General features: G+C 39.5%; 1 protein-coding gene across 2 annotated transcripts; it reads right to left on the reverse strand.

The window, feature by feature from the left end:
* Nucleotides 1–10,473: 10,473 nt before the first annotated feature.
* Nucleotides 10,474–12,500, reverse strand: LOC133863478 (NAC domain-containing protein 78-like). 2 transcript variants are annotated; one of them, XM_062299421.1, is made up of 5 exons: nucleotides 12,209–12,500; nucleotides 11,815–12,092; nucleotides 11,547–11,711; nucleotides 10,878–11,190; nucleotides 10,474–10,789 (listed from the first exon to the last, which is right to left on the reverse strand). In XM_062299421.1, the coding sequence occupies exons 1-4, from the start codon at nucleotides 12,369–12,371 to the stop codon at nucleotides 10,915–10,917; spliced, it is 882 nt and encodes a 293-aa protein (XP_062155405.1). In that variant the 5' UTR covers nucleotides 12,372–12,500; the 3' UTR covers nucleotides 10,474–10,789; nucleotides 10,878–10,914. The 2 variants fall into 2 exon arrangements, with proteins under 2 accessions (XP_062155405.1, XP_062155403.1); XM_062299419.1 differs by having other exon boundaries at nucleotides 11,547–11,714.
* Between the last annotated feature and the right edge of the window lie 5,799 nt (nucleotides 12,501–18,299).

Here is an 18,299-nt window from a genome sequence, read left to right on the forward strand (position 1 = left end):
CTCTTTTAAGTATTCTGTCCATTTTTCCCTTCTTTATTTCTTTCTTTGCAAGGTTTTTTTTTTTTTTTTTGGCTTTTGTTTTTTGTGACTGAAATTTGGAACATTGTGGATTGAATTGTGGGCTTTGTTAAGGGGACAAAGTTCTATCTGGCCAGACCTAGATAGCAACTCTGTTTGGTTCAGGTCAGTTATTCTCCTTTGAGCACCTCGGTTGCAACTCTGTTTCCCTTTTTATTCAACCGCCGAAGTAAGAGCTTCTCTGATTTAGGGTTAAGCTTACCTTAAGAAGTAAGAATGGGGAGATGGTGTTGGGATGTAATCTGAGCACTGAGCATTTTTTTAGGTTTGATACATGAAATATGGGGTAGATATAGCTTATATGGCACCATCCCAATTTCATGTATGTAACAGGTTTTCTGGTTGATAGGAAATTCTAGGGTTTGTATTTCAGAATTGTAAATGGAATTGAATAGAAATGGAGAATGTGAAAGAAATTATAAAGAACAACGAAGAAATCGGTAAAGGAAAAATTATATTGAAAATAGACATTCGAGGTGCCTGGCCTCCAAGAGCATTTCGAGATGCTCACCCTCCATTTCAGTCTAAGACTGGATTACAACTTGAATGACTAAAACAATTTACTGATCTTGTTTATATAGGCCCACTTAAAGGCTTACTAAACTAATAAGGTCAAAGGCCCATTATACTACTAAGGTAAAGGCCCAATGCTCTTATACCCATAACACTAGGCCCACTACTAATATACCTATGACAATGTATCACCTCGAAGGGCCCATAATACTTTGATGAAAGTTTGAGGTTTCTCCAGAGTGCCACCGTCATCTATCTGTAAGGTATGAGTCTTAGGTAGACCCAGAGTCTCCTACCTCAAACTCACCATAAGCTCTGTTCTTGTCGGCAAAGTGCTTCATCTTTGACTAGTCTTCTTGTAGGTTTTCCCATATCAATGCGAGTATAAAATACTTGCTATTGAGTTCTAGTAATGGGCCGCCTTAGTAGTTTAATGGGCTTTGGGCCTTATTAGTTAGTGACCTATTAGTTAGTGGCCTTTAGGTAGGTCTATATAAACAAGACTAGTTAAATGTTTTAGGTATGAAAATTGGTATCCAGTCTTTAGCTGAAAATGGAGGGGGAGTACCTTGAATCACTCATGGAGGTTTTAGGCATCCTCGAATTTGCCTATTATCAGTGTTAATTCCATTTTAATTTCTTCTTCCATTTCTCTATTTCTCTCCATTTCTACTCTAAATTCCCATTAAACCAAAAAAACTTGTTACAATTGGTATCAGAGCCCTAGATCTACGGGGAAAATTGTTCAGATCTTAATCGATTATCCTACTGTCCTACCATGGCAGAAGAATATCAAATTTTCTTCAGGACACTGCTGGTCCGAAACAGAGATGAAAGGACGAACAAAATGAAATTTCCAACGTTCACCGGTCAAAATCCTAATTCCTGGCTTCGTATGGTACACGAGTTCTTTGAATATTATGGGATTCCAGTTTGGGACCGATTTCCCATCGTTGCATATCATGTGAAGGGCGAAGCTGCTATTTGGTTTAGAGACCTTGAAAGATTTGCGATGCTTTGGAGTTGGGAATCATTTGTTAGACACCTGAAATGCTAGTTCCGAAAGGAAATACAAGAAGAAGAGGCAGCAGACCAAGAACTTGCCAATCGGATAGCGGAAATGAGAGCACAAAGGGAGGAAAGTTTCCGGCAAATGAAGGCAAAATTTCAGGAGATCCAGGAATTTCCGATTCTAAAACGATTGGAATTTCCTCGATTCATTGGTGAGGACTCAAAGGAGTGGCGCTGTCGTGCCGAAGAATTCTTTGCATGCTACCGCACTCCGGATGAGCATCGCGTTCCCCTTTCCACCTTGTATCTGGAAGGTAAGATTAGAGAGATGGAGTGGTTCCAGAACATACGATTTAGCAAATGTGCGATTACTTGGGAAGAATTCGTTCGGACTCTTAGAGCACGAATTTCAGTTCCTGCTAAAGAAGAATCCCTAGAACGAGTCAAGGACGAAGAAGAGGAGCAGAGAGATGAAGAAACAAATCTGCTTGAAGAAACAGATCCGGTTGCAACTACATACCACGAAAAAAGAGAAGAAAAAAAGAGCACCGACGATGCACACTACACACTGATTTCGGCGACCGAGCCGGATGAAGACACCACGCCCATTCAAAATTCTGATCCGGATGAAGTTGAGAAGAGAGACAAAATAATTCTACGACTAGATCCCATTGAAGACACAACAAACCCAGCAAAAGAACCGGCTGAAGATCCAAAGCATGCAAAAATTACAGCGGCAGATCCGGTTGATGACGCCTACCATCTGTTCGACGAAATTCCTCCACGAATTTCCGAATCTTTCTTGGAGAGGCCATTTCCAGATCCGGCAATGCCTAATGTGATCATACTAGTGGCCATAAATCACACTGTGAGTTCCTTGGTTCCTCAGAATTCATATGAAGACGAGGTGGATTTTGTTGTTCTCAAACACCGATGGCGTTGGAAAGAAGACGAGGATACGACGAGAGCTGGGCGAGGAGGACGGCACTGCTGTCGCCGGAGCCGCGCAAGACAGGGGACCGGAGGTCCGAGAAGCCGAGCTATGGGCCGGAGACTTGGACCGGTTCCGATGCTTTTCTCTGTGGGTTCTAGAAGCTGCAGAGAAAGGAGAAGAGTGGTCCGTGTGGATGACGAAGGGCAATTTCGGGCTGTGCACTTTACGCCTACGCAGACGGACAGGTGGCATCCACATGAATTGTTCTCAAAAATGAAAGACAGCTGGAGTCCATTTCATTTCAAAGCTGAAGGAGGCTTTTCTTTTTTTTTCTCCCTCACGCAGTCACGCATGAAGATGGCTTATCCTTTTGCTTCTAGAAGATTGTGGATTTTACAATGGGCTGGATCTTGTGCATGGGACCACTTGCATGGGAACCAGTACTGCTTATCCTTGAGAAAGGGCTGCTTTTTGTGGGTTAATGGGCCTACAACAATTGGAGCGATATTTTTGTTCACAAAGAAAGGGCAACAACCAACTTTTGAAGCTTTTATATTTTTACGCAAAAATAACTGCACCTTGTGGGCAAGGTGCTTAAAGGGGTCGGTATTGTAACAGATATATTAGTAATGGGCCGCCTTAGTAGTTTAATGGGCCTTGGGCCTTATTAGTTAGTGACCTATTAGTTAATGGCCTTTAGGTAGGTCTATATAAACAAGACTAGTTAAATGTTTTAGGTATGAAAATTGGTATCCAGTCTTTGGCTGAAAATGGAGGGGGAGTACCTCGAATCACTCATGGAGGTTTTAGGCATCCTCGAATTTGCCTATTATCAGTGTTAATTCCATTTTAATTTATTCTTCCATTTCTCTATTTCTCTCCATTTCTACTCTAAATTCCCATTAAACCAAAAAACTTGTTACACAATGCGAGTATAAAATACTTGCTATTGAGTTCTTCTTCTACAGCTTGAACCATAATCGTTTCTGGTTCATATGGCATCAACTGTGGGGTGGATAGCCATAAATAGCTTCGAAGGGGTTGATCTTGGTAGAGGTGTGTATCAATGTGTTGTAAGCCTATTCAGCTAGAGATAGACACCACATCCAATCTTTGGGTCAATCTCCAGTTAAACACCTTAAGTACCCACTCCAAGCCTTTGTTCATCTCTGTCTGGCCATCCGTTTTAGAGTGGTAAGTTAAGCTCATTAAGAATTCAATTCCATTAGAGACGAAACAACCCCTTCTAGAAATGGCTAGTAAACATTGGGTCTCTGCCACTGGCAATATCTTTGGTAGTCCATGTAATTTGAAGATGTGGTCCATAAAGTATTTGGCCACTGTCTCATTGGTGTAGGGGTGGGCTAGTGGTGTGAAATGAGTGTACTTGCCCAAAGAGTTAGGTAACCCTTCTATGAAATCCATCCTCACCTCAGTCCAATTTTAGCTGGGTGTGGGCAGGGGTTGCAATGACCCTACTGGGTGCAAATTCTCAATCTTGTTGCTATTGTAGACATCGCACTCCCCGATGTGTATCCTGACCTCCTATCTCATGCCAAGCCAGTAAAACTCCTTTTTGAGCTTTGAATATGTCTTTTGTGTTCTCATATGACCTACTAATGGACTGTCGTGGAATTGTTGCAGGATCTGTTGCTGAAAGTTCGCCAGGGAACCTAAGTGAAGTCGTCCTTTGTAAAAAAGGAAGCCATTTTAAGAGTGGTACTTCACTGGTCTAAGGTTCCTTGCTGAAATTGAGAGATCAATTGCTGGAGCTGCGGCTCTTCGGAATAAACCTTTTTTAGCTCTTCCATCCCCGTTGGTTGAATTGTGTTGATTGCTTGTGTCTGCATATAACTTCCTGCATTGCATATTGTACTGTATGCATTGTGTGTTGGGATGCATCTAACTTGCTTGTTGCTTCATATGCCTGCTCATTAATTTCTTCAGCCGCGTTTGGGAAATATTTCTACCCTATATAGAGCATCACTGCATCAATTGCTTGATTCTCCCTTCCACTTTTGTATTCCACCGAGAGGTCAAACCCGAGAAGCTTAGAAACCCCTTTATGTTTAGTAGGGGTGCCCACTTATTGCTCTAGGAAGTATTTTAGTGCCTGCTAATCAATTCAAACCTATGAAATTTTGTCCTAGCAAGTAGTGCCTCTATTTTTTGACGGTCATGATTAGGGCTATCAACTCTTTCTCATAGGCTGAAAGAGTATGGTGTATTGGGTATTGAATTTTGAGAATTAGAATTGAATTCTAATTCTATTTACAAATATCGAGGTAAAAAATTGTGTTTGGGTGTTAAATTTTGAGATTGAAAAATATTATATTTTAATGGTAAGAAATGATTGGAAGTTTAAAAAGTTGTGTATAATGATTGGTATTTTGAAAAGTTGTGTGAAATAATAATTTAAATAATAATAATTTATTATATATTGATTATTTAATTAAAAAAATAAATATTTTTTTTAAAAAAAAAATAATTGAAATCAAAATTAAAAATTAAAAAATAAATAAAAAATGAAGGAAGGGGTGGCTGCCTTTGGGGGTGGCCCGGCCACCCCCAGAGGAGGTCGGGGGTGGCTGCCACCCCCAGTACTCGGGGGAGGCCGCACGGCCTTCCCTAAGGGTCGGGGGTGGCCGCGCGGCCACCCCCAGTAGTCGGGGGAGGCCGCGCGGCCTCCCCCAAGGGGGGTGGCTGCCAGCCGGCAGCCACCCCTCTGTTTTTTTTTTTTTTAATTTATTTTAATTTATTTTTTTATTTAAATTATTAATATTTTATTATTTAAATGTGGGATCCACGCGTTTTTTTGAGTCAACTTTTCCTGCGCGTGGGTCCCACCATTAATCTGAAAGACAGCCTTGAGTGGACTCAAAATTCGGGTCAAAATCTGGGTTTTTATGCGGGTGGGTGGGTTTTAGAAAAAACCCGAGTGGAATAATTATTCCACTCAGTTGCCAAACACACCATAAGACTCTTGCCTTTTAGTCCTTGGCTTAAATAAGCCAGGGGCCTCCCTCCTTGCATCACCACAACCCCAATCTCGCCACCTGATGCGTCACACTCTATCACAAAATATTTATAAAAATCTTGGAACCTTAAGACTGGAGGGGTGGACATTACTTCCTTAGTATTTTGAAGGCTTCCTCAACCTTTTCATTCTATTCAAATGATTCCTTTCTCAGTAGAGTTGTCAAAGGTATTGCTATTCCCTCGTACCCTTTTACAAACTTCTTGTAATACCTATGATACCTAAGAATCCTCTTAAGGCCTTTGGTGATTTGTTTATTGATAATAGCCTAAAAGTGCATATTTTCTCTATTAAAATAAGCATTATTATACTATACTTTATTTTAATTCTTGCATTTTATATTTAATTGTGGAACATTGTTTAATTATTAAATTTGAGCCTAAATTGATATCAATGCAATGAATTGCATTTTTTTTTTTTGGTAGGAATTACAAAGGAATAAGAGGAGCAAACTTTGAGAGAATATTTTGTTTAAGTTGAAGAGCAATTTGCAAGCCTTAAGAAGGAAATAAAGCAGCTAGTGCGACGCAAGGAATTGAGAAGCGAAATTCGTGATTCTCTCCAAGATTGGTGCCACTTTTTTCTCAAGTAAGATATATCCTGAAATGGGAAGGAAAAGGTGCTATCGTGGATATTTTGTTAGAAGATGTTTTAATTCTTCAGACGTGCATGCGCTGATTATTTCCAAATATAAAAAAAAATACAAAAGTAGCAGCACTGAGTCAAGATTCTTTCCAAATACTTGCAGCAACGTAAGACGTGAAGACATATTTTTTGAAGGATCAAAATTGGAAAGGGCAGCACTAAAAGACAAGTACATTATTTCTTTAAGAAGAGGCCACCAATTATTTCCTTAATAAGAAAACACCGAAGCTCTAGGTCATGGACTCTATATATATCATGCTTTGCTTTTGTAAGGGGGGAAGCAGAGTGGGGGGCGAGCGTGGAGAATTTTTCGGTAGTTCTGGAGACTTTCAAATGGTTTTGCTAGTTGTTATTTATATTTTCATAAACATGAGTGGCTAAATCTCTAGCTAAGGCTAGAGGTGAAGCCTAATATTTTTATTATGTGTCCTTCAGACTATGTTAATTGTTCTTCATAGATTAATGATTAAATGTTGGGGATGTTTTTTTTTTTTTTTTATTTGAGAGTAATTTCATGAGACAAGTTTATTTTGATTCATTATTATTTTTATTTATATCAAATACTTTGTTTGATTTGATATGATTCGAAAATATATTGAATGCTTAATTTATTGTGTCATGTTTTTGAAATCAAATTATCAATCAACCCATGTTTAATTTATTTTATATTTACCTTGCGCTTAATTGTTTTCTTTTCCAATTAGGAGAGTTGATTCTCTACCTAGTTGAGTTAAAAATATGTCTCAAGAATATGTAATAAATTGCTAGGTGGATCCCTGAAGCCTTGTGTTTTCTTTTAATTTTTTTCTTTTTATTAATTTAGTTTAGTTAATTTTATTTTAGTTGATCATCTCTCCATTGCTCAACTTTTTTTTAGTGGAAAAATCAATTCAATTTATTTTTCTGTACAATAATAGGAATTTTACTTAGTATCTACCATTTCTTGTGGATCGGCCTCATACTTACCGAAAATTATTACTTACAAAAGCCTACACTTGGATTTGCACCATTTGGTACAACATGTATTGACCAATTAAGTATTGCTCTATTTGGCCGAGTCTGCCTTCACCCAATCTGGAAAAATTAAAAAGTAACCTAGATATTCAACTTCTAGGCATCCAAAAGTGCACTTAGAGAGCTTAACATATAGCTGTTGTTGTTCTAGAATGTCTAGCACACCCTTTAAGTGCTTGAGGTGTTCTTTCAAGGTTTAGCTATAAATGAGTATATCATTGAAGAACACAAAAATGAATTTCCTTAGGTAGGGCCTAAATATCTCATTCATTAAGCCTTGAAAGGCAAGCGGAGCATTAGCAAGCCCAAAAGACATTACTAGAAATCTATAGTGTCCCTCATGAGTCTTAAAGGCAGTCTTTAACACATCCCCGGGTTTCGTTCTTATTTGATGATACCCGGACCTAAGGTCTAGCTCAGAATATATAACAAGCCCCATGCAATTCATCAATATTATGGATGAAGTACTTATCTTTGATGATATCTTTGTTGAGTGCACGGTAGTCCACACATATCTTCCAACATCCATCCGCTTTCTAGACTAGCAACACTCGTGAAAGTATGGACTTTGGCTAGGTCTTATAATTTCGGATGTTAGCATTTCCCCAACCAGCTTCTCAATATTCTCCTTTTGGTAGTAAGGGTATCTGTAAGGCCCTCACACAAATGGGTTTGGCACCCTCTTGAAGTCTGATCTTGTGGCCATGGCCTCTTGGAGGTGGCAGGCTTGTTAGTTCTTTGAATATCTCCTGGAACTCTTGTAGGAGTTCGATGATAGCTAGATGTTGGAGATGCTTAGGCTTAAATGCCTCGGTTCCCACTAGTTGCAACCAGACGCCTTTACACTCAGCACCAATCTTCTTTGGAATAGAATCTCCTGCTTCAAGGATTGTTGTTGCTGGTACTAATCCCTGCAGCAACACCTCTTGTTTCTAGTATGAAAAATTCATGGTAAGAACCCCAAAATCACATAGGATGTGGCCTAAAGTCCTAAAGCTACCTATTCCCAATACCATATCACACCCCCTAGGTTCAGGAGGTATAGATTAGCTGTAAATGAATGACCTTGGAGTTTAAAAGAGACAGTCTTACAACAACTCAGGCAAGGAAGGGTAGCCCCTTGGCTGCCACAACAGTCAGCCCACTCTCCTCATGAGCTGGCAGTTGGATATTATTTACTACATATGGATCCAAAAAACTGTGGTTGCTGCCTGTATCCACCAATATCACCACCACCTGAGCTCCAATCTTCCCAATAATCCTTATGGTTTGACTAGGTGCCCCTGCTAAAGCATGTAGGGATTTCCCAACAGTTCACCGTCGGCCAGTGCACACTCCAAATCTTCAACATGTGCTTCTAGCACATCTTCATCTTCCATCACTTCCTCTCTTCCTTCCACCTCCAAGCCCCCCAAAAGATAGAGCTTAGGTCTATTGCAACTTTGCCCAGGCTGGTACATATCATCACAATAGTAGCATAGCCCATTTTCCCTCCTTTCTTGCATTTGGGTTGGGGATATTCTTCTATTGGGTAGATTTGGCTTCCTGTTGTAAGTGTGGGGATAGGCTGGGTTAGTGTTTTGGTTTTGGGCTGGGTTGTTGGGTGCTGGCAGCTTGGGTTCAAGGGTGATGTATGGAGCCTTAGATATGATGGTCTATTAGCTTGGTAGTTCGAGGGGTTACATGGCCAATTAGGATTTTTGTAACTCCTAGTTCTTATTAACACCTCATCTTCTTGCAATCGGGCCAGTCCAAAAGCAGCTGGTAGTGTTGTCCGTCTGAGCATGGTGACCACAATACACAACTCATCCTTCAACCCACTTAAGAAAGTATTCACCTGAAACTCCTCCCTTAAGCCCGTGATCCTAATGGAGAGGATCTCAAAATGGGATTGATACTCTTCTCCAGACGAAGATTGTTGGAGCATAGTGAATCCCCTAATGGATCATCAAAGGCAGAAGGAGAAAACCTCACCTTGAGTGCAACAACAAAATCCTCCCAGCGTCTTACCGGACCCGAGTCCATCAACCAATGATACCAAAAAATGGCTTTTCCTTCCATGTGGATGGAGCCAATGGTTATTTTCTGGTTTTCGATATTTGGCCTTAAGAAAAGAATTATTGGGCTTTGAGATTCCAATTAGTTGGCTTAGTCACATCAAACTTGGGAAAGTCTAGTTTAACTCATCTGGCATGATTTTGAATCAGTAATATGGAGATAGCCCCATCCCCATAGCCCCTATTACGCTGTTCAAATTTCATACAGAAATTCAGCAGTTATCTGCTTGCTTTCTAATTAATACAATCAAAATTTCCAATTTTTTGCTAACTTTAAAATAAATTGTGTATCAAATACACTGAGGTGGATGTTAAAAAAAATAAAAAATAAAAATAAAAGGGATGGGGGGGAGGGGGGGGGGATTGAATCTCTCGTTATTAAGCTATCCAAATAAAGAGAAGGCAGTTGCAGAAACCACCTGCCCTGGGTAAGTGGATGCCACATCTTAAGTGCTTAGGACAGATAGGCCCGACAACCCCCTTCTTGTTGTCCAAATTTCACAAAAATTTGGCATTTTTTTGCTTGCTTTTATATTAATTAACACAATCAAAATTTTGCAGTGTTTTGCTAACTTTAAAATAAATTGTGTATCAAATGTGCTGAAGTAGAGTAATATATATATATATATATATATATATATATATATATATATATATATATATATATATATATATATATATATATATATATATATATATATATATATATATATCATGTTACTCGTATAAACAAATTCAAAAAGTCTAAGAAAAGACAGTTGCAAAACCCCATTGCTCTGGGTAAGTGAGTCCTACATCTTCCGTTGCTCGGGACAAATAAGCCCCACAACCCCCTCTTATGCTTTCACAAAAATTCGAATAATGAAATTCAGACAACTTAATAACCGAAATCCTAGTATAAAGAAACAAGCAAAAATGAATGAATTAAAATAGTTCTAGAGCACAATGTATGTGCATTTTTTCTTTTTTGTTTGTTGAATTGATGCCTCGTAATATAAAATCCTCTTGCATGTTCATTTCTGGCTCATTCTTTTGATCAATAATTATATTTCCATGTTTGTCATCTTTGGAAAAAGACAACCAAGAAGCTATAATGAAGGAGATAAGCTAACTCAGGCAAAGAATTCCTTATTCTTCTTTCCTTTGGCAAGTACTTCCCCCTGTAATATTATCCATGTATACGCACATCAACACAAGTTTTCTTTTTTATTCTGGGCAAATACTAAGAACCAAAAGAGTTTCAAAGCACAGGCTCATCCGAAGTTATACAACAAAAGCAACACAGCCCTTTTAGGTAAAGGACTAAAATAGCAACACAGCCAGTACTACAACCACCAAAAGCAGCTTCTCCCAAAAGAAAATGCAAACAACATAACACCATATATAGGTAGACAATCAAACTAGCCGAGTCTAGTAGTACATAAACTTGCAATGAACGGTTAAGTCATCAACATGTGAGAACCACAGTTACTATGCAAATTCACGCCAGTCACCGGCCACCTGTGTGCAGAAATGGGAAACCATTAGCAAGTAGCAAAAATAAGATAGCCTTAATTACCACAACTTCTAGTCAAAAGTAAAACTTTACCTTCTGGGTGACGGGTGTTTGGTGAGAACTTGTGTTTTCAGTCCACAAAAAAATCAGAGGGATCAAAACCTTCATCCATATCTAAAATAAAGCACTTGCCAGCCATGTCAACATCTGCAGGATCTCCTTCAATGGGGTCTGAAAGATCCTTAGCTTCAAAGAAGTCATCTCTCAATGCGTTTGCATCCATCCCATCTTGCTCTGGGATATCAAAAATTTCCTGGAAATGACGCAGCTCTGAAGTTTCACCAGTGTCTATGATAGGCTGTTGATAATCTCCACAGAACTCCCCAGAATACTCAGTATTGTTGCTCTGCAATAAGCATGACTCTGCATTAGACATCCTGACCAACAATGGAGAACACCTGACGGATGCTTCCAGCTAATCAATACATTTACTATAACGAAAGACCAATATGATGGTGGATGTACTTATATTAAAGGCATATCCATCGTCCTATTCAAGTCACATACCCAAGATGATAAGAATATTAAAATACTTTGAGTTCTTAATTTTTTTGAACATGTTGGTGATAAGAATATGTATGATCCTAAGATGATGAAAAAGGAAAACATGTTCAAAAAAATTAATCATATCGCAACACAAAGCAATTCACCATCTAAACCGAATCTTTGAAAAACAAATCAAGAACAGCACAAAGCACAAACCTGATCAAGATCCTTTGCTTTCACATATTTACCATCACCAACCGCCGCTTCCTCAGTGGCGGCCTCTTCACCAACTCCCATATCATCCTCTTCACCGAACGACGCCTTCCCATTCTTGGGCGCCGTCCCACTCTTCTGAAAAAACTTAACCAGTACAAGCGCATCCTGCTGCCAACCCAAAACGACATTAATTCCAAGACCATCGTCATCAGCCAAAAATATCCAAAACACAATGAAAAAGAAAATATCAGCTGTATCACACACTCACTACGGCAACTCCAGCTTTCTCCAGTTCCTTGTCAACGAGGCGGTACTCGTGCATGATCCAATTGGTAGCAACCCCACGGGGGGCTCGGCCAGTGTAAAAAACGAGGAATTTTTTCTTCATTCCCACAGTGCGCGAGTTGTGGCGGACCTCGCGGTCCTTCCCTGTGGTCTTCCAGTAACCCTTCTCTGTGGTCCGCTTGATCCTCGAACCATTCCCATATCTCTCCAGTGCACTGAAGAAATACCACACTCCGTCCCTTGTCTTCAACCTCGATTTGCCTATATCCAGAATCAACGAAAACGCAATCTTTAAACCAGCATACACACATACATACATACATACATATAAGAGAGAGAGAGAGAGAGAGAGAGAGAGAGAGAGAGAAGGGGGTTACTTGGGAGGTCCCAGGGATCATAATTGTAGACATCCACGACGGCAATCGGTTCGAAATCGAGAGGCTTGCCGGAGAGCTTGGCCTTAAGGTAGTAAGCGAGTTCTTGGTCGTTCGGTTGGAATCGGAAGCCGGGTGGGAGTGAGGGTGCGGAGTCATGGTCCATGGCATTCGAATTGTACTGATCGATATGTGGGAATTGTGGTTTGGGTTTCGATTCGAATGGAAATGATCGATTTGAGGGAATAGGAGAGTAAAGAAACTTGCTTGCAAAGGAAGCTGAAGGTCGGTGACATCTACTTGGAACAGAGAAAGTACTGCTTCCAACTTGCAAGATAAGTTATACATCTCAATTCTCAAACAAAACAAAAAAATAAAAACGTATAAGATTAAATAATATCAATGAAAAAAAAGAAGTCAACTTCATTTCAAAAATATTATCAAATAATCTTTTTTTCACTTTTATCTCAAAAAAAAATTCATCATCAATTTTACTTGTGGGTAGTCCGAAATGGAGCAAATAATTTATATTATTAATTTACGAATAAACAATTGAAAAGAGTAAATGCTAGAAACTACATTTTTATCTTACAGTATCTCATAATGCTAACGTGGCAATACTAACCAACCTTTGGATCAGTCATTCTTAATTTTTTTTTTTTTTAAAAAAAAAATCAACTTAGTTAGGATTGTCATATCAACATTATAAGATAAAAATGTTGTATATAACATTTCTCTTTTGATAAAGATAAAGTTTTTTCTTCAATTTGTGTTTAATTTATTAAATTGACGTGTCTTTATAGCATGTGATTCTAACATTCGTTTTAAATTTTTACGTGCATTTTTAATAGAATATGTGAGAATCTCTCACATGCTCTAAGAATACATTTTAACGAAATAAATTGAGTTGAAAGAATTTCTTCTAACTCATTTTAGATGAAATCTCTATCATTTGAATAAGGATCCATTTGTGGCCTTTCCTAAAAGAATGCTCTTAGAGGATATTACAATTTAAGTGGCACTTATCATGTCATTAACTAAACTATTAAATTTATCTATTAGACTTAGAAAAAAGTATAAGAGTAATTACCAATCAATTTATTATAAACAAGTCAATTCCAGTCCCATTGAACCACTGTCACGAGCATACATCTTAACTTGTGGACTTCACACAAAATCATAGTTTAATTAAAGAATGGGAAACCCATTCTTAACTCCGATCGGATCTTGTTGAACATTTATGGCAAATATATAATCAATATAAAAACTTGTAATTTTAAATTTTGTATGTTAATAATGTCTATTAAATTGTAATTTTCACTTTTAAGTTTTGTCCATTTTTTCCTTCTTTATTTCTTTTTTGTAAGCCCCCCTCCACCCTTTTTTTTTTTTGCTTTTGTTTTTGTGCGACCGAAATTTGGAACATTATGAATTGGATTGTGGGCTTTGTTAAGGTAATGAAATTCTATCTAGCCAGACCTAGATAGCAACTCTGTTATTCTCCTTTGAGCATCTCATAGCAGCTTTGTTTCTCTTTTTCTTCAACCGTCGAAGTAAGAACTTCTCTGGTTTAAGGTTAAGGTTAGGGGTGTAAACTCAGAGTTGATTCCTGATTATTGGGTAATAATTAGGAATCGGCTCCGAGGTCTCCGATTTTTGAATTTCAATAACCGACTCCGGAACCGGGTACCTCGTGTTGAGGAAAATCAGAACCCAGAAAAAGAGTAACGGCTAGTAGCCGTTATTCAGCTAAAAAATTCTCCTCTCTTCAACATGATCCAGGATTTTCTTCCTTGAACTTCCTAAACTAGAAATTCAGTTTCCATCCAACTAGAGGAGAACAATCCTAGCTGCAGTACCTCTGAATCAACAACACCGTATAGCAGACTCTAGTACTGTCAAGCACACATAGCAGGCTCTCTCATGTTTTCCTGGCTGCATGTTTCCTGCGGACTCACCTCAAACTCAGCATTGCTTTGTTTTCTGTTTCCTTGTTTTCTGTTGTAATCAGCTGCTTGATTTTAGGATTCTTTGTTTAATGTTTATTTGTACTTAGCTCTTGAGCTCACTTGTAAAATATCCATCTATAAATGAGAACCTAAACTCTGCACTTGGATTCAACCAAGTAGAGAATTCACTAAACCTTTCATGGTATCAGAGCAAAACTAAAGCCTACGCTTATCTCATGGCAAACTCCACTTCCTCAAACCCCAGCTCCTCAACCAGAAACTCCACCACTACCATCCCATCAAATGTCTCCACTATCCCACCAACTGATAACACATCAACCTTCTCCATTCTCCCAAATCTATCTCAACTGTTCAAGTTAGAGGGACCCAACTACTTGGCTTGGGTGTCCCAATTTCAGCCTATCCTTCGAGGAAATGACCTCCAAGGACTCGTTGATGGCTCTGATTGCTGCCCTCCTCAGTTTCTTTCCAGTGAGGGTAATACTCAAGCTTCCAATCCTGCCTATGCTACATGGCAGAAAAAGGACCAACTGCTTCTCAGTTGGATTATCAGCTCACTTTCTCCTTCAATTGTGTCATCTATGTATGGAGTCAATACCTCCTATCAAGCCTGGACAACCCTTGCAACCAAATATGCTTCCCAGTCCAAGTCCCGTATTTCTCATCTCAAAAGACAACTTCAAACACTGCAACAAGGAACCAAAAGTTGCACAGAATATCTTCATCTAGCCAAACAATGGGCTGATCAACTGTCTGCTGCAGGGAAACCTGTAGATGATGATGATATGATTTCCTATGTGATAGGTGGTCTCAATCCGTGCTTCAACACCTTTGTCACTGTCCACTCCTTCACTACACAAGAGAGGGACATGAATTTTGCTGATTTCCAATCCGAGCTTCTTAATCATGAGATGCTGTTAGAAAGCCAACAACAGCATGCCATTTCAGCTGAAACTGGCTCTTTTGCTCTCTACACCAAGAAGCCAGGACAGTCAAGCCTCATCCATTCAAGTCCGACTAATTTCAACAAGCCCAAGTTTTCTCCTAGGCCCAACTTTCGGTCTCAACACTTCTCATCCAGAAACAGATTTGCAAACCAATCTCACACTGGCTTTCCCATCAGACCTCCATTTCCTCCTAATCAGCATCCTCATCAACAAGCTCCTCTGCTGAACAGAAATACCACACCACAGCAAGCTATTCTCAATGACAATGCTGTTCCTGTCACTCGGCCTGTCTGCCAAATTTGTGGCAAAAACAATCATACAGCCCTTGATTGTTACCACAGAATGGATTATGCCTTTCAAGGTCGACATCCACCTAATGAACTGGCTGCCTTGGTAGCACATTTGAATAAGGATTTTGGTACCCAAAAGTGGCTGGCAAATTCTGGAGCTAATGTCCATATCACAGCCGAGGCAGCCAACATTCAAGATCCTCAACCCTTTGAAGGTACAGATGTGGTGGGAGTAGGTAATGGTGCAGGTTTGAATATCCAACACTCTGGCTATTCCATTGTTCAATCTTCTTTACCAAATTGTCCACAACTTTTGCTCAAAGATGTCCTACATTGTCCCAAAGCTTCAGCTAACCTTCTCTCCATAAATAAATTTTGTATTGACAACAATTGTTGGTTTGCTCTAACCGGTTCTAACTTTCTTGTGAAGGACAACCTAACGGGAAGGGTGCTGCTCCAGAGCCCCAGTGAGAATGGACTCTACCCCATTCCTCTCCATCATCTATCCCTAAATAAATGGAAAGGATTTGCAGCCTATGTTGGAGTCAAGACAACTGATTCAGTTTGGCATCAACGGCTTGGACATCCTTCTCCTTCCATTGTTCAACATCTTTTGAAAAACCAGCATCTTCCTTTAACTGGTTCTCTTGACAAGACTAGGATTTGTGAAGCTTGTCAACTTGGTAAATCCAAGAAACTTCATTTTGGTGAATCTACTCGGTGTACTTCTAATCCTCTTGAACTCATCCACTCGGATGTTTGGACTTCTCCTATTCCTTCACTAAGTGGATGTAGGTATTATGTACTTTTTGTGGATGACTATAGCCGGTTCACTTGGCTATATCCTATTTTAAATAAAAGTGAAGTTTATCCATGCTTTGTGAAGTTTAAGTTGCTTGTTGAAAATCTGTTCTCTACTAAAATTAAGCAATTTCAATCTGACAATGGTGGGGAGTACACCTCAAATCAGTTTAAGCATCTCTTCACTCAAAATGGCATACTCCATAGGCTGACTTGTCCATACACTTCCCAACAAAATGGTATTGCCGAGAGAAAACATAGGCATGTCATGGAAATAGGCCTTACTCTTCTAGCTCAATCTGGACTCTCACCAAAATTCTGGGTAAATGCATTCTTAACAGCCATATTCCTCATTAACCGGCTGCCCTCTCCTGTGTTGCAACATGAATCTCCTTTTTCCAAACTCATGCAGAGATCTCCTGATTACACTGTCCTTAGAGCATTTGGATGTTTGTGTTATCCTCTTCTTAGGCCATATGCTACTCACAAACTTTCATTCCGTAGTAAACCTTGTATTTTCATCGGCTATGGAGGAAGTCATAAAGGATACCGGTGCCTAGACCCCACAACCAACAAGGTTTTTCTCTCTCGACATGTTATCTTTGATGAGACACAATTTCCTGCTAAAGCTAAGTCCATCTCACAAGGGTCCTGTCAAATCACTGCTTCCTCAGGTAATCCTTTAGCTCTTCTACCTAATTCTCAATTCAGTTCATTGAATTTATCTTCTACTGATCACTTTTCTCAACAGCATGTAACTCCCTCAGTTCACACTCAACCTATCACTGCTAGCCTTCCACAACTACCTTTGCCAACATCTTCATCTCCTCCTCTACTTTCAACACAACCCTTGATCACCAACCCCATTGAAACCGAAGGCTTAGCCTCCAATACTCAACTTCAACCTGATTCTGCAGAATCCAATGTTTCTGCCTCTACATCTGAATCTTCTTCTCCTGACACCAATGACTCTTCCTCTAATATTCAATTCCAACCTGAATCTGCAGAATCCAATGATCAACAACCAGAGACATCTCATTCATTTCCTCAACCTTTCCTTCCTCATTCTACAACCACTCTTCAAGTTGCCACTCCAAACCGTATAGTGACCAGGTCCCAAACTGGACACTTAAAACCCAAGGAGTACCCTGGCTTCAAAATGCTCCACACCATCAAATATCCTCTCCTTGCATTTCATACTGTGCAGTTACCTCCCGAGCCTTCCACTTAAAAGCAAGCCGCATCAAAGCCAGAATGGACTCAAGCCATGCTTCTTGAATACAATGCTCTTGTTTCAAATCAAACCTGGACACTTTGTCCTAGGCCCTCTCACCATAATGTTGTAAGAAACAAGTGGGTTTTTAAACTCAAACAGAAGCCAGATGGAAGTATAGACAGATTTAAGGCTCGGTTGGTTGCTAAAGGCTATGAACAATTGAGTGGTGTAGACTATTATGAAACATTTAGTCCAGTTATTAAAACTGCCACCATTCGGCTCATCTTAGCACTAGCTGTTCAGTTTGATTGGACAATCAAACAATTGGATGTTTCTAATGCCTTTCTTCATGGCATCCTAGATGAGGAAGTGTATATGGAACAGCCTCAAGGGTTTATTGATCCAGTTTTTCCAGATTATGTTTGCAAGTTACACAAGTCCATTTATGGACTAAAACAGGCTCCAAGAGCCTGGTTTACTCGACTATCTCATGCCTTGCAAAATCTTGGCTTCTGTGGATCACAAGTTGATCACTCTCTCTTTGTTTATCACCTTGCCTCTGTTCACATCTATCTCTTAGTGTATGTCGATAATATTATTCTCACAGGCAATCATGAAGGTACTATGAATCGGCTTATTAACAAATTGAAACATGACTTTGCCATGAAGGATCTTGGGCCACTTGGGTATTTCCTAGGTATCCAAGCAACTAAAGATTCAGGGGGACTTCATCTCAGGCAGTCAAAATATGTTCTTGATCTCTTAAATCGCACCCACATGGCAGAATCCAAGCCTTATAGAGCACCTTGTGTTGCCGGGTCCAAGATGTCCAAGTATGATGGTGAGCCTCTCTCTGATCCAGCTGCCTAT

The sequence above is a fragment of the Alnus glutinosa genome, chromosome 3 (assembly GCF_958979055.1).
Source record: "Alnus glutinosa chromosome 3, dhAlnGlut1.1, whole genome shotgun sequence".
NCBI classification, from domain to species: domain Eukaryota; kingdom Viridiplantae; phylum Streptophyta; class Magnoliopsida; order Fagales; family Betulaceae; genus Alnus; species Alnus glutinosa.

Bases quoted from the DNA above. Each gene is read 5' to 3' on its own strand.
- LOC133863478 (XM_062299419.1), bottom strand. From the start codon at position 12,371: ATGGACCATGACTCCGCACCCTCACTCCCACCCGGCTTCCGATTCCAA. The intron at 12,093-12,208 runs GTAACCCCCTTC...TTCTGGATATAG, and splicing joins TGATCCCTGGGACCTCCCAA to GCAAATCGAGGTTGAAGACA. The intron at 11,191-11,546 runs GTTTGTGCTTTG...TGCTTATTGCAG, and splicing joins AAGCAAAGGATCTTGATCAG to AGCAACAATACTGAGTATTC.